The sequence below is a fragment of the Pongo abelii genome, chromosome 18 (genome assembly GCF_028885655.2).
Source record: "Pongo abelii isolate AG06213 chromosome 18, NHGRI_mPonAbe1-v2.0_pri, whole genome shotgun sequence".
Taxonomy (NCBI): domain Eukaryota; kingdom Metazoa; phylum Chordata; class Mammalia; order Primates; family Hominidae; genus Pongo; species Pongo abelii.
Window position 1 is genome coordinate 72855525 of NC_072003.2, and position 14375 is coordinate 72869899.

Here is a 14375-nt window from a genome sequence, read left to right on the forward strand (position 1 = left end):
TTTGAATCATGATCAGATAATATGACGCTCTAAATTCCTACTTAGTGAATTTATTAATATATTTTAGTGACCTAAAGTAATTTTTAATACTAATAAATGTTTGAAAATAATGTTACCTGGGCTATAGAATTCAGATTATCATATCTGGAATCTCTACTAAATTAACCCGAATAATTATAACATTAAAATCTTCTGTATCTTTTTCTGTTTAATTTTTCTAAGACTCAAGAGTGGTATATAAAACTTTTGTCCATTTCTCTATTGTTTTCTACAAATACATACACCTTTTTGTTTCATACCCTTTTGTTTCTGTGTTGACACAGAAGATCTCATGACTATTAAGTGTTCATCATGGACTGTGTATTCTGTCTACCTTCAATTCCCTTCTTGTTCCCTTTGAATGCTCTTCTTTGAATTCCGCTTTGTTTGATCTTAATATTGTGATTGCTGCTTTCTTTTTGCCTTACGTAATTTGCCCACAGTCTTATTTCATTTTGTTTTAGGCTTATCATTCATAAAACATATGTATTTGGATTTTATTTTTTAATCTTCTTTGAGAGTCTTTAAGTTTCAATAGGAACATTTAGCACATTCTTATGATTAGCAAAATGGAAATGCTTGCTATTATTTCTTTCATCGTATTTTGTCTATTTTTTAAATTTCCTCAGTGTTTTCTTTCTATTCCATCTTTTTATCATAATTGCTATGTTTTCCTTGCCCTTTTTCTAAAGATTTCTTAAGCATTTGAATTTACATTGCTGCAGTTATTGTAAATTGATAACAACTCTATAGAGAATAATTTGGCCTTATCTATCAAAATTACACTGTGACCCATAAATTTCATTTCTAAGAAATGAATTTCTAAGAAATGAATTCTAAGAAATTCTAAGAAATGAATTCTAAGAATTTATTCTACATACACGTTCCCACATTTGCAAAATGTGTTTATAAGATTATTTCCTATATAATCTGTATTGGCAATAGCAAAAGACCAGAAACAAACTAAATGTCTATCAGTAGGAAACTAGTTTTTAAAAATATATTAAAACTATGTAATGGAATAATATGTAGCAACTAAAAAGGATGGAGCAGCTCTAGATGTACTAATATTGAATTAATTGTCAAATATATTGTTAGGTAAAATGAAAAGAAAAGGAAGATGAAAAACACTATGCTAGCAGCTCTAGATGTACTAATATTGAATTAATTGTAAAATATATTGTTAGGTAAAACGAAAAGAAAAGGAAGATGAAAAACACTCTATATGCTACCATCTGCATTTAAATATATATATGTATATATATATATACATATATATAGCTGGATTCACTCAGCTAACATTTTACTTACGATTTTTGCACCTTTGTTAAGTGATCGTTGGTTCATAAATTTCCTTCTTCATGCTGCATTTGATCAGTTTGGATATCAGAATAAATAAATGGGCATTTCTCTCTCTTCTATTTCCTGAATGGCTCATAAACTGAAGTGATTATCTGTTTTTGAAGGAGTGGCAGAACTTGCTTCCAATGCCATATATTCCTTTGTCAGGGTAATTGTCTTCATTTTTCAGCTTTTATATAGGATACAGATCACTCCAAGGTTTTTGAGTTTTGTTATTCATATTTTTCTAGGAAATTGTTAATTTCACAAAAATGTTTTAATATATTGACATAAAGTTTTCTCATAATTGTATATGATTTATATACTATTTTACTATATATTTATGAACCAATTTTTTTTTGTTGTTGAGACGGAGTCTCACTCTATCGCCCAGGCTGGAGTGCAGTGGCACGATCTCGGCTCACTGCAAGCCCCATCTCCCAGGTTCATGCCATTCTCCTGCCTCAGCCTCCTGAGTAGGTGGAACTACAGGTGCCTGCCACCACGCCCGGCTAATTTTTTGTATTTTTAGCAGAGACGGGGTTTCACCATGTTAGCCAGGATAGTCTCGATCTCCTGACCTCATGATCCACCCGCCTTGGCCTCCCAAAGTGCTGGGATTACAGGCATGAGCCACCGCACCCAGCCGAACCATCTTTCTTTTTACATTTTTGGTGACTTTTCTCCTTATCTTCTTAATCAGTCTTGCCAGTTTTGTGTATTTGTCTTTTTTCAAAGAACCAGTTTGTGGATTTATGAACCTCTTGTTTCTTTGCACTCTATTTCATTAAATCTCTTACTCCTTTCCTTCTTTTTTTAGGTTTACTTTGTCATTGTTGTTGTTGTTTTAAGTAATTTAATGAGTTGAACCTGTAGCACATTCATTTTCCCTTTTCTGGTCTTTCTACCGCATAGGGCTTTATCAGTTCACATCAAGAGCAGGTATTAAAAGTTTACTACCTACCTGGAGTACCTGAGGTCTTTAAAAGGAGTTTCCAGATACAGATCGCCCACCTGGACCCAGAAAATATCACTCTGAGCGGAGAGGGAATCTTTCCCCAAATCTGCCTCGATCTCCCCAGGAACCTCACAGGTACTACTTCACACTGGAGTAGTTCCCTACTGGGGCCAAAACAAGCATTTTAGCTTTGTTTATTGGAAGGTTGCTGGCTACTTACTTTATTTGCTTGGAAATCCCCTGTGGTTCTCTTCCATGTTATTCCTCAACTGCCAAATTGGTGACCTGAGTTTACTGAGACAAGAAATGGTCTATGGCAGCCCCAAATGAAGAACGCTGGCCAATTTGGCCATTATTGAATTACTGACAGAGGGATCAGGAAATTTACCTCCAAAAGCTTTTCCTCCTCCCGTGCACTTTCCTTCCGGCCCCAGTCTTTCCCCGAGCTGTCCTTTCCCTGTGACATTCTCCTAGATGCCAGTGGGAAGGTAAGAGCCAATGAGCTTCCAGGAGTAGAATTCTCAAAGTATAAACTGCACAGAAAGGCAGACACAGATTCTGAGCCCTTATTTTGGCATTACACAGGGTGAAGGCTAAATTAGACTTGAATAATTGTCTTCCCACTTACATTTTCCAGTTACATCTGGCCCCCAGGACTATCCTTTTGTACCAGAATATTTCTGTCTTGGCAGATTCCGAACCTCAGCTGAGCAGCCCTTTTAGCCATAGACTGTCTCTGGCTCTTTCTTCCTGACGTCAGGTACAGGACGATGGATCAGGGAAACCTCTCACTCTTTATGAATCTCTCTTTAAGCTCCTTGAAATCTACTTTCCCTAAAAAGCTTCAGACTAAGTCCTCCCACCCAGCCTTTCCTGTTACCCCATTCCCTGAAGTCACTAACTCTCCTGTTCATAATCATCCACTAAATTCTACTTGTCTGCTCCCTGAAAACTTGCATATATATATAAATATATTTTTATACATATATAGGCAAGACCCTGTCCCTATTTTAAAAAGGTCTCGCTCTGTTACCCAGGCTGAAATACAGTGGTGCAATCAGAGCTCACTGTAATCTTAACTCTTAGGCTCAAGGGATCCTCCCTCCTCAGCCTCTTGAGTAGCTGGGACTACAGATGTGCACTGCCATGCCTGGCTAATTTTTTAATTTTTTTTTTTAAGATAGGATCTCACTTTGTTACCCAGGCTAGTCTTGCATTCCTGGTCTCAAGTGATCCTCCCATCTCAGCCTGCCAAAGCACTAAGATTACAGGTGTTGAGCCACAATGCCTGGCAATAAATGTCAGTAACGCTAACACCATGTTACACTCTTCTATCTAGAGTTCCAGCTAGATGAGGGTTACTCCAGCTCCACATATAATTTCAGGAAGGAAAACCTTTGCCATATGGTTGAAACTGGGCACACAGCTGGCCTCATCAGGGAAGTAGACATGGTTTGGCCAGTAAGGGCTTTAAAATAATTTAAATTTGAACACCATTAGTCGGGTCTTCTGTTCTCCAGTTCACTACACTCACAGCATTTCCTATTGTTTATAATAGGCTTTTTTTTTTTTTTTTGATACAGAGTCTTGCTCTGTCACCCAGGCTGGAGTTCAGTGATGGGGTCTCAGCTCACTGCAACCTCCACCTCCAGAGCTCAAGCGATTCTCATGCCTCAGGCTCCCCAGTAGCTGGGATTACAGCCACGCACCACCATGCCCAGCTAATTTTTTGTAGATTCGGGGTTTTGCCATGTTGCCCAGGCTGGTCTTGAACTCCTGAGCTCAGGCAATCTGCCCGCCCTCAGCCTCCCAAAGTGCTAGGATTACAGGTGTGAGCCACCACACCTGGCCTATAGTAGGCATTTTAAATGACTTTGCTACCTTGCCTTTCAAAGTATTTGAATTTGCACTGGCATAGTGGTAAATTCGGGTGGGAATCTCTCCACCAATTACCTACCCTCCCTGATTCAGGATAATGTGGCATATTTAGTGTTAATTAAAGCAACTTGACCCAAACATATCTTTTGTTAATTGAGATTTAATAAACATAAAAAGTGACTTAAAGGGTGACCGGCTGTCTGGGTTTGTCCAGTACTGGGAGAGCTCCAGGGTGTAGGGGTTTAAGTGCTAGAACCAAGAAAGCCCCAAGCAAGCCAGGATCAAGTGGGTCACCCTTTGAGTGGCTTCAAATGTTACTGCCTTCAAATTCTGGAGAACCAGCCAGTCCTTCACTAAAGCATAATCTCATTGAACTCAGTGAGGTCTCTAATACAAATTCAACTCTCAAATCACCTCACCCTCTGAAGCAGGGAAAGCAGGGCAGACGAAGTATCCAAAAGTCCACTTCCCTTCCCACCTTACCAGGAGCTGAGAGGCTGTGTTTGCGACATCATTCATATTTTTCTGACCTTCCTGATTCTGCTCTCCTTCCAACCCCCACTCCCCACCCTGGTACAGCAAATGAAAAGTATGAAATGTTCTTGAATCAAGCCAGGAAAAACACAGACAAAGAGTATAACAAATGTGAAACGCTCGATCACTTTGACATAATAACTGAGGAAGTGCCAGAAGACGAGCCTGCTGAGGTAAGACAGCTCCAGCCTGCACGGGATGCCTGTGCAGGAGGGCGGTGCGTGCAGAGTGCATAGGAGTTGTGTGCAGAGGGCGCTGCGTGCACAGTGTGTGGGGTGCGTGTGCAGAAGGGCACTGCGTGCAGAAGCCCAGGGGCAAGGACATGGTCTCTGAGGTATAGAAAGGAGAAAGACAGAGATAAGGCAAAGAAGCAGGAATCTAGGAGAGGCAAGATGAGCCCAGGAGGTGAGGTATCAGATGGCTGATCTATTAAGGTTTTTGGACTTCATCCTAAGGGCAATGAGAGGTGTGGCCCAATCGACTTCGCATCTTTAAGAGATCCCTCTGGCTGCCATGTGGAGCTCTGAGGGGACAGGAACTTGGGGATGATGAGAGTAGATTCGAGAGATCAGTTTTTTTAGAAGCTGATGGAGGGCCAGGTGCAGTGGCCCATTCCTATAATCCCAGTACTTTGGGAAGCCAAGGATGGCCTGAGGCCAGGAATTTGAGACCAGCCTGGACAGCATGGTGAAACTCCATCTCTACAATTTTTTTAAGCTGATGGAGTAATTCTAGGTGAGAGATGGTGGTGCTGTAAGCAATGGTGATGACAGTGGGGACAGGGCGAACTGGGTGGGTTCAAGGAATATTCCAGAAGTGGAATGGTCAAGTCTTAGGGATTGATTGGATATGGGCATGGGATGGAGGGGAACTCTAAGTCTTGCTTGGATGACGAGGTAAGGAGGGGGACTGAGACAGGCAACTCAGGAGGAGAAGCAAGGTCTTGGTGGGAGGGGAGGGAAGGGAAAGGAGTTCAGCTGCTTCCCGTGGCTACTGAATGTGAGATTTCTGTGCATCATCTGCGTAGAGCAGCCAGTAGGGAACTGGAGCCACCGCTGGGCACCTTGGGGAGAGAGAGAGGTTGGAGAAAGTGACTTGAGAGTCATCAGATGATCATTGCAATCACAGGACATGGGGAGATTCCCTAGGAAGTATGTCTAGTGAGCAGGAAAAAAGGCAGATGCAGAACGTAGCCCCAAAATACCCCAGCATCTGAGTGGGGGAGAAGGGTGGCCAAAAGATTCCGGAAAAGTCAGGAGCATGTGGTGCCACAGAGGTGGGAGCCAAGCGAGGGTCTCTGGAGGAGAGAGCTTCTCAGCTTGTAAATAAAGGCTGGGATAGGAAGACAAAATCCCAATATGTCCTCTCTCATCACCCCTGAAAGTCCTGTTTTAACAGTCTATTCCTGACCCTGACAGCTGCCATCCCCCTGTGCTCTTCTTTCCAAATGCAAATGTCCATGAGAATGTTGTTCTAAGGAAGAATCATATATGTGGCTAGAGAGCCCTTAGGTTGGTTAAGAGGGGGCTCTAATGTGGGGGAGAAAGGTGTCATGGGGGAGACTGGAAGCACCAAAGCCCACCGGTGATTATTTGTTTTGCAGAAGCCTGGTTCAAGTACAAGATGCTAAAAGTGAACCTTAGCACCAGGGATGATCATAATTAATAACATCAGTTACCATTTATTGGACTCTTATACTAAGCCTGTGCCATACTGTTAACCTGCACTGTTATCTTGTTAAATCCTCCCACAATGAGGGTGGGGGGAGAATGGTGCCGCTGTCATCTAAATTTTAGTTTTACAGAAGTGAAGTGCATGTCCCAAGGCAAGCACAGAGCTAAGATTTGAAACCAGGCCTGCCCAGCTGCTAAGATGGTGCCCTTAGCCTCTGCCTTCTCCTGCCAGCCCCGGGCTGCCCACTGGAAGCAATGATGTGTCTCCACCTGCTTATTGGGTTCCCAGGCTGCACCTTATCAAAGCCTAGGAGAGCAGTGGGGTGGAGTTTCTGTGAATATGATGGTATGTGCAGAGCCAAGCTGGTTCCCTTGAGTAGGGCAGGGTGGACCACTCGTGGCTCAGGAGCCAAGCACAGAGTTGGCTTTGCTGCTCTAGAATCCAGACAACTGGGAAGGCTGTCTGCAGATGCTGCTCCTCTCCCAATTTGTCACACTTCCACTCTCACCTCCTGTGCCTCTCTGTGGGCCATGGCACACATTAACCTTCCCTGCTGGGCCCTAGACTTAAGGATTAGCCCTTTTCAAACAGTATTTCTCAACCTTTTCCATTATCTCTCCCTAAAAATCCATTGTAGACCTTTTTTCCTAATACTCCCCATGAAATATTTTTATTTATTATATACAAAATGGAATCTCCTTGAATAGTTTGACATATACTTTTTAACTTTTTATTTTGAAATAATTATATATTTACAGGAAATTGAAAAAAAAAGGGTTTTCCCAGCAGTAACATCTCGTATAACTATAGTACAACATCAAATCCATGAAATTGACATTGGTACAAGCCACAGAGCTTATTCAGATTTCACCACTTTTGCGTGCATGTGTGTGTGTGTGTGTGTGTGTGTGTGTGGTGTAGTTCTGTGCAATTTTATCGCATGTAGATTTGTGAACCCACCACCACAGTTAAGATCCAGAACTACTCCATTACCACCAGGATTCCTCATGCTTCTTGGGGAAATAAAATTAAAATCTCCTTCCAACCCAGAAAATCTATCCACAGAGGTAGAAGAGAAAGAAAACAATTTTATTATTGAATAAGCATTAAACCAGAATGTGATGCCCATCACAGGCAATTTGCTGAGAGATTGCAAAGACAGAAGGAAGTCTGCCCCTCCTATAGAGCCAACCAGATCCAATCCGTTTCATTCCTGTTCTCAGAGTAAAAAATAGCTAGTCTCAAGTAAGGGGACTTGACACCATCATTTGTCACACATAGTTTATCCTAAATCGACATGGTAATTGAGGTGACCAACTGTGTTAGCTAATTGGCTTTATCCAAAGGAAAAACAAACTTGTCTTTCTAGCAGGGCCCCATGGAAGCTAGGCTCCCATCCTTCCACAGAAACTGGGAGTAGGGACTTCACCTTTCTTGCTGATTACATGTCAAAGAGATGGTTCCCAGGTCCTTGAGAAGGACACTTCTGCGTCCTAAAGCTGGCAAGAGGCTTATTTCACTTTTAAAAAGATTTATCTACATTTCAAAGAGATAACATTTCAAAGAACTTAAAATTACAAATGTCCTAAACTAAATACTCTAAGGAGAGGAAGAGAAGTCTCTTCCCTTATTTTCAACAAGGAGAACTAAGCCTCATTTTCCATTTGTGTTTGGCCTTACATGTGCCCAGGTTATAACCACATCCACCCCTCTCTCCCTGTCCCTTACCTCTGGCAGCCACTCGTCTGTTCTCCATCTTGAGTCTTTTGTTATTTCAAGAATGTTATATAAATGGAATCATACAGCACATCGCCTTTTGAGATTGGCTTTTTTCATTCCACATAATGCCCTTGTAATCCATTCAAGTTGTGCACCTCAATAATTCATTCCCTTTTACTGCTGAGTATTCCGTGGTGTGGATATACCGATTTGCTTACCCTCCCCATGCCCTTCCCAGGAAAAATGTGATGCTTTAAACATACTGTGTATCTGTTATGTTCTGTGGCTCTTTGGGGGCCACAAACCATTGTAATATTTAAGATATTTTCCACCACCCTCCAAGAACTAATTTTTGCCTCTTTAGGGGCGATATTGTCCCTGTTGAGAATGCATGTTCCTAAAGAATTTGCTGACTTGCTCTTCCCTCTTGCTTCAGGTAAGTGCTCATCTCCAGATGGAGGTAGAAAGACTTATAGTCCAAAGCTATGTCCTAGAACATCAGAAAACAACCACCCCTGATCCTATGGATGACACCTGCTTCAGCCATCGGAGTCGCCGCAAACTGGCCAAGTGAGTGGTTTCCAGTGACCGCCCTTCTGTGCTGTGCTTGTTTCAGAGTGTAGCAGAGCAAGCAGTGCTGCCTCATGCAGCACACTCCCTGAAACACTGGCTGATCATCTCGCAATGAAATCCACTCTCCTCACTTATCCGCCATCCCCTAGCATCAAGCCAACTGGGCAGGTTTCTGCCTCTTAGAGTGAGAACATTACAGCTATGTCTAATGGACAGGCTTCGCTTCAGGTCCATAAGGGCCCACGCTGAACATGTTCTGAGATAATGGCCAAAACAGTGGTGTGAATCTCTGGGGGAGTTAACGTTGTTTCTAGTCTCCGTTTGGGTAGCCATTGGTTGTTCTCCACTCTGGAGAATAAAATTGTGCACAGGAGGTAGAAAAATAAATCAGACTCTCTCACTTTTGGAAAAGTAGCCTTCTGGGTTTGAAAGTGACTAGTAAGGTCTATTAACCATTTCAGAATCCAGCTGCCAGAGTACATCCTGGACTTTGGCTACATCATCCTTGGCGAAGTCCGAACCCACATCATCAAGATCATCAACACCAGTCACTTTCCAGTGTCATTCCACGCAGACAAGCGTGTCCTTCATGAGACAGGTACCCAGGCTGGGGAGACCCTTTCCTATTGCACTTGGTCATTTCTCGCAAGGAACTCATCAGTACTGTCCTCCTGGAGCAGCATTTGTGCCTCTGGGATCAGCTAAAAGGATTCTTGGGCTGTTCAGTGATCCTTTGAGCAGTCATTCTGACCCAGTGGGGGCTTTCTGTAGAGCAGCTCTTGTTTGCTGTTTCTCTTTCCCACGAAGAAATTTTTTTTTGTCTTGGTCCAGGATTCAGTACTGAGCTAGATCGTGTAAAGAATCTGCCTCATTGTGAAACGGAAATATTTGAAGTGAGATTTGACCCACAGGGGGCCAATCTTCCTGTTGGAAGCAAAGAAGTCATTCTGCCCATCAAGGTACAAGGCACCGCTGGGCCCACCCGGACCTGCAGGTTTCCAGCTCTGCTTGCTGATGGCCCCTGGGATAATCGAGTTATTATGTCAGAGCCATGATTCTTCCTTTCCCCAACCCCATGCCATGTGATAACTACAGTTTATACCCTCTCTAGGTGGTTGGAGGGCCAACAGTTCACATCTGTCTCCAAGCCAAGGTGACCATTCCAACCATGACTCTCTCTCGTGGAAAAGTGGACTTTGCCACAATTCAGTGTGGACAGTGCCTGGTGGAAACTATTCAGCTTTCCAATCATCTCCAAGTCCCTTGTGAATGGTTTGTCCAGAGCCAAAAGCCTGTTGACAAGGTAAATGAGCTGTGGCCCATTGGTCCTCCTTTCTCCATCTCCATTTCAGCCAGATTTGTAACTCTAGGTCTTGGCGCTCATCATTTCAATCTCCTGCTCAAAGATTTTCAGTGGCAACCATTGCCTCCTGAATAAAACCTGGGCCCTTAGCCCAGCGCTTGAGGTCCTATCAGGCCATGCTGTTGGGTGGAATGTCTTATTCATCTTTGTACCTCTGGTGTCTACACATTCCCCGACACCTGAGAGGTACTCAGGAAATGTGGGTTGTGTGAGTGGAAGGTGAATGAGCTCATTTTCCGTAGAAGATGATCTAATTGTCTAATATTTATAAACCAGCTGGAGAAACACATGCCGAAGTACTTAAGACAGAAACTACGTGCTGAATTAAAGCCAAAGACACGGATCTTCGAAATCCAGCCCATTTCTGGAGTCTTGGATCCTGGTGAGAAGTCCAACGTGCAAGTGAAATTCATGCCAAAAGAAGAGGTGAGCTTTAAAGAAACGCGGCTTCATTTAGATTCTCTGGATCTCTTTGAGCTTTACTCAAAGTCCATGCTTGTTTGGGTCTCAAGGGAAGCTTTGAGTGACCTGTGCCTTGCTTTTCTGAATATGGCATCTCAAGCACTTCTGGTTCACATAGGAGCTGTGTGGCCTGGTGGTCTGGAATCATCGGACTAACACATCAGTTTTTATCAGAAGGCCTGGGTTAGTAGCCTTCTGCCTCTGCACACTTACATGCTGTGTGTCTTTGAGGAAATTACTTAGCCTCATTCAGTCTCAGTTCACTCATAGATAAAAGAAAAAATAGTAATGTTGCATATCAAAAGTCCTTATTGAAATTCTGAAACCCAGTAAGATCCAAAACTGGGGGTGGGGGGTTTGAGATTTCATAAGCTTTGCACTAAAACTCATTTGGCAGAAAAATCTCATCTGAACTGACATGATGCCATTTAACCTTTGTTTTCAGAGTCAAACATTGCCAACAACTGTTAATGTGTTTGATTACAGGGGACCTGCCCCAGACCCTGCTGAAGGTATTAGGTAACATAGGGTATATGTACTGTGCTTACTATTTTAAAAATCTGAATTTGAAAGTATCTGGCCCCTGGGTTTCAGATAACTTATTGTCAACCTGTAATGACTACCTCCTAAGGTCATTTTGAAGATTAAATGCACAGTATTGAATAAACTACACAGAGTGCTGCTCTTTGTAAGTAAGTCTCTCAATAACTATTAACTATTATCATCAGTAGTCGTGAAAAGTTTGTCCTGGTAGATGGCCTCCCGGAGCCTCATAAATGTTTCTTTTGTGAACATAATCAACTTAAAGCTACTTCTGACCAGGAACATAGTAAAATTAATAAAATCCTCGAACCAGAGAGAATCTCAAGAGGTTGCACTGTAAAGACTTTTATTCAAAGCCTAAGGCACTTGGGAAATATATTTTTCTCTATTCTGTTATTTTAAAAGAAAAATTGATCTGTGTTTTATAGAAGAGCTATGGTTAACTCCCATTTTCCTTGTAATCGCTTTGAGGAAATGCTTAAGCACCTTCAGTGAGAAAGAGAAAAAGCAGACGACTTCCTATCTCATTCTAAAATAAAACCCATGTTTTTATCATTATCAAAATCTTCCCAGTCCATTTAAAAGAAAATTAGTAATATGTTTGTCATTCTTAAAGAGTCTTAAAATTTTCAAAGGGTTTACTCAAGATTGTGGATTTTTTTCCCATTACTTAATGAGGGAAATATAGTAAAAAAAAAAAAAAAAAAAAAAAAAAGATTTGTTCAAGCAGTTTCATGAATGTTGAGTTGGAATTGGTCAAAGTTAATAAAATGTTTCCACCAATTAAGGGAGAAATTTATTAGCTGTATACAAGGAATTGGTTAGCCCTGCAGCCCATACAATCCATGTATCTGCATCATCATCAACATTAGCAGCGCCAAGAAATCAATGACATCCACAACAACAATTCTTAGGCATGATAACATGTTCAAGAAAATGAATGAAATGTTTTAGAAAGATTTCTATAAGCAGCAATTAAAATATAGAAGTTTGAATCATAAGGTACTAAGCCCATAACTATAGAGAAACTCTTCTTAGCCAATAATTTATCTTATTGTGTCCAGAAATAGATATTTCTGTGTGTATGTCTGTATACATTCCATCCATTTGCTTTTTCCCCTTCAAGCCAAGATAGGAGGTCTTCAAATTGTGATTTGCATAATTTCCACTCAAACCAAGCCACGAGTCCAGCTATGCCAGAATAACCTAGGCATCTGGTTAAAAATGCTGAATCCCAGCCTTACTCTGCCCCTACAGAGTCAGGATTTCTAGGGATGGAATCTGAGGATCTGCGTGTTTAGTAGGTTCCCCAGTGAAATCAGACTGGAACTATGGGATGGAATGTAGATTTGGGGACCATTTTGAGAAAACATGTGAGTAGTTATGATATCACTATTAACCAGTATCTGGTTGTAATTGTATCTGATGAACTGAATGCCCCAGCTCTGGCATTCTGCCAAACTCTGGGAAAATTCACAAAGTACGCACTTCAGTATCATCACTCCTCAGGAGCAAGGGAGCTGGGGTCTTTTTACGGTAAATCCCCAGAGTCATTGCTTGATAACTAATTCCAGATGATATCATTTCCCTGGCATTTCTGCCCTGCCCTCCCCTGCCCATGGGCAGCAGGGTCCATGAAATGAGAACCTTCAGGCCCAGAGGTGCAGACAGTGGCAGCTGGAAGTCTGAGCACACTGGAAGATCTGAGGAATGTGACAGTGACACTCAGAGGGCTTGCTGCAAATGATGAAGCACTTGATACAAGTGCTAGAATGATAGACACCCAGAATTTATTTGATATCTAGCACTTGGTACAATGCTTGGCATGCTAAATACCCAGTACTTGTGTTAATTCGGTAATATAAATTACTCTTATGCAATTTTATAATAAGTTTTCTCTCTTAATCTAAATAGATACGTTTTTTCCCCTCAGCGGTGTTTTGTTTTACATGACATGTAATGGAAATAAATTCAGATGCTTGTTTTGTTTTTATGTTTTCCAGAAATTCTACAGCCAAACCCTGGTGTTTCAGATTGCCCAGAGTGCTCAAAAGCTTACCCTGCTGGCACGTGGGCAAGGTCTAGAGCCACGCCTGGAATTTAGTCCTTCAGTCCTGGATCTGGGGCCACTGCTACTTTGTGCACCTGGAGATGAGGCCGAGGTGATAGTGAGGAATCCCTGCAACTTCCCCATTGAGTTTTATTCCTTAGAATTTGATCAGCAGTATCTCATAGAAGAAAAGGTGAGCAGAGGCCAAAGCCAAACTCTGTTTTTCTACACGTGCTGGACCCTGCTATGCACTCATGCTCTTTTCTCTGCACGCAATAACATCCTCCGGGCCTTTCCCGTCTTTTTCCCCTTGAATTCTTCCTTGTCAATTTAGTGATTACTTCCCTATAGCCTTTTCTGACTTACTTCCCTTGACCTGAGTAGAATCCTAGACATTTTAAGCAACTAATTGAAAAGCTAATGGATGTTCACGGTTAAAATTCAAATAGTAAAGAACCGTATGTAGCAACTTGCCAATATCATTGTATTTGAAGTTGAATTACTTGTAGACAGCGTGTAATTGGGTCATTTTAAAAAACATGCTCTGCCAGTCTCTGACTTTAGTTGATCTATTTAGACTTTAGTTGATATATTTAGTTTACATTTAGTGTAATTATTGCTATTTCAGGACTTAAGTCTGCCATTGCATGTTTTATTGTTTTTTGGAATTCTTTTGCCTTCAGGAATTTTTTGTTTACTTTTTCCTACTTTCCTGTCAGTTGCTTCAACATTATTTAACATTCCATTTTTATTTACCCAGAGTGTTTTGGGGTGTATCTCTTTGTATAGCTCCTTTAGTTATTGCTGTAGGTATTACATTATCTGTACATAACATTATAATCATCGACTGTCAATGATTAAATGTCAATCACTGGTATTGACATTTTACCAGTTCTAGTGTAATTTAGAAAACTTTCCTCCATTTAACTCCCTTCAGCCTTCCGATTTTTAATATAACTGTCTTAAATATTTTTCTTATATTAGCTAGCACTATAATTATTGTTTCAACTGTCAAACATACATTTGAAGACCCCAGAGGAAAGGGAAAATGTATTATATTTGTCTCTCTTTTTACTCTTTCTGTTCTTTCTTCCTTTCTGGTATGCCAAGATTTCTTCTTTTATTATTAACTTTCTGTTTAGAGAGCTACCTTTAGCTCTGTTGTTAGGGTATGCCTGCTGATAGAAATTTCTTAGTTTTCCTTCATCTGAGAATGCCTTCACTTCCCCCCTCATCCTTGA

General features: G+C 41.4%; 1 protein-coding gene across 3 annotated transcripts in view; it reads left to right on the plus strand.

Moving 5' to 3' along the window:
* Positions 1 to 14375, plus strand: part of HYDIN (HYDIN axonemal central pair apparatus protein) — a 438909-nt gene that overhangs the window by 256711 nt on the left and 167823 nt on the right. For all 3 annotated transcript variants that reach the window (XM_024234010.3, XM_054534089.2, XM_054534091.2), the window contains exons 29-36: positions 2296 to 2473; positions 4796 to 4923; positions 8580 to 8713; positions 9178 to 9314; positions 9548 to 9675; positions 9828 to 10019; positions 10356 to 10505; positions 13088 to 13327. In XM_024234010.3, the coding sequence (XP_024089778.2) occupies positions 2296 to 2473; positions 4796 to 4923; positions 8580 to 8713; positions 9178 to 9314; positions 9548 to 9675; positions 9828 to 10019; positions 10356 to 10505; positions 13088 to 13327 (1287 nt within the window). The remainder of the gene's footprint in view (positions 1 to 2295; positions 2474 to 4795; positions 4924 to 8579; positions 8714 to 9177; positions 9315 to 9547; positions 9676 to 9827; positions 10020 to 10355; positions 10506 to 13087; positions 13328 to 14375) is intronic.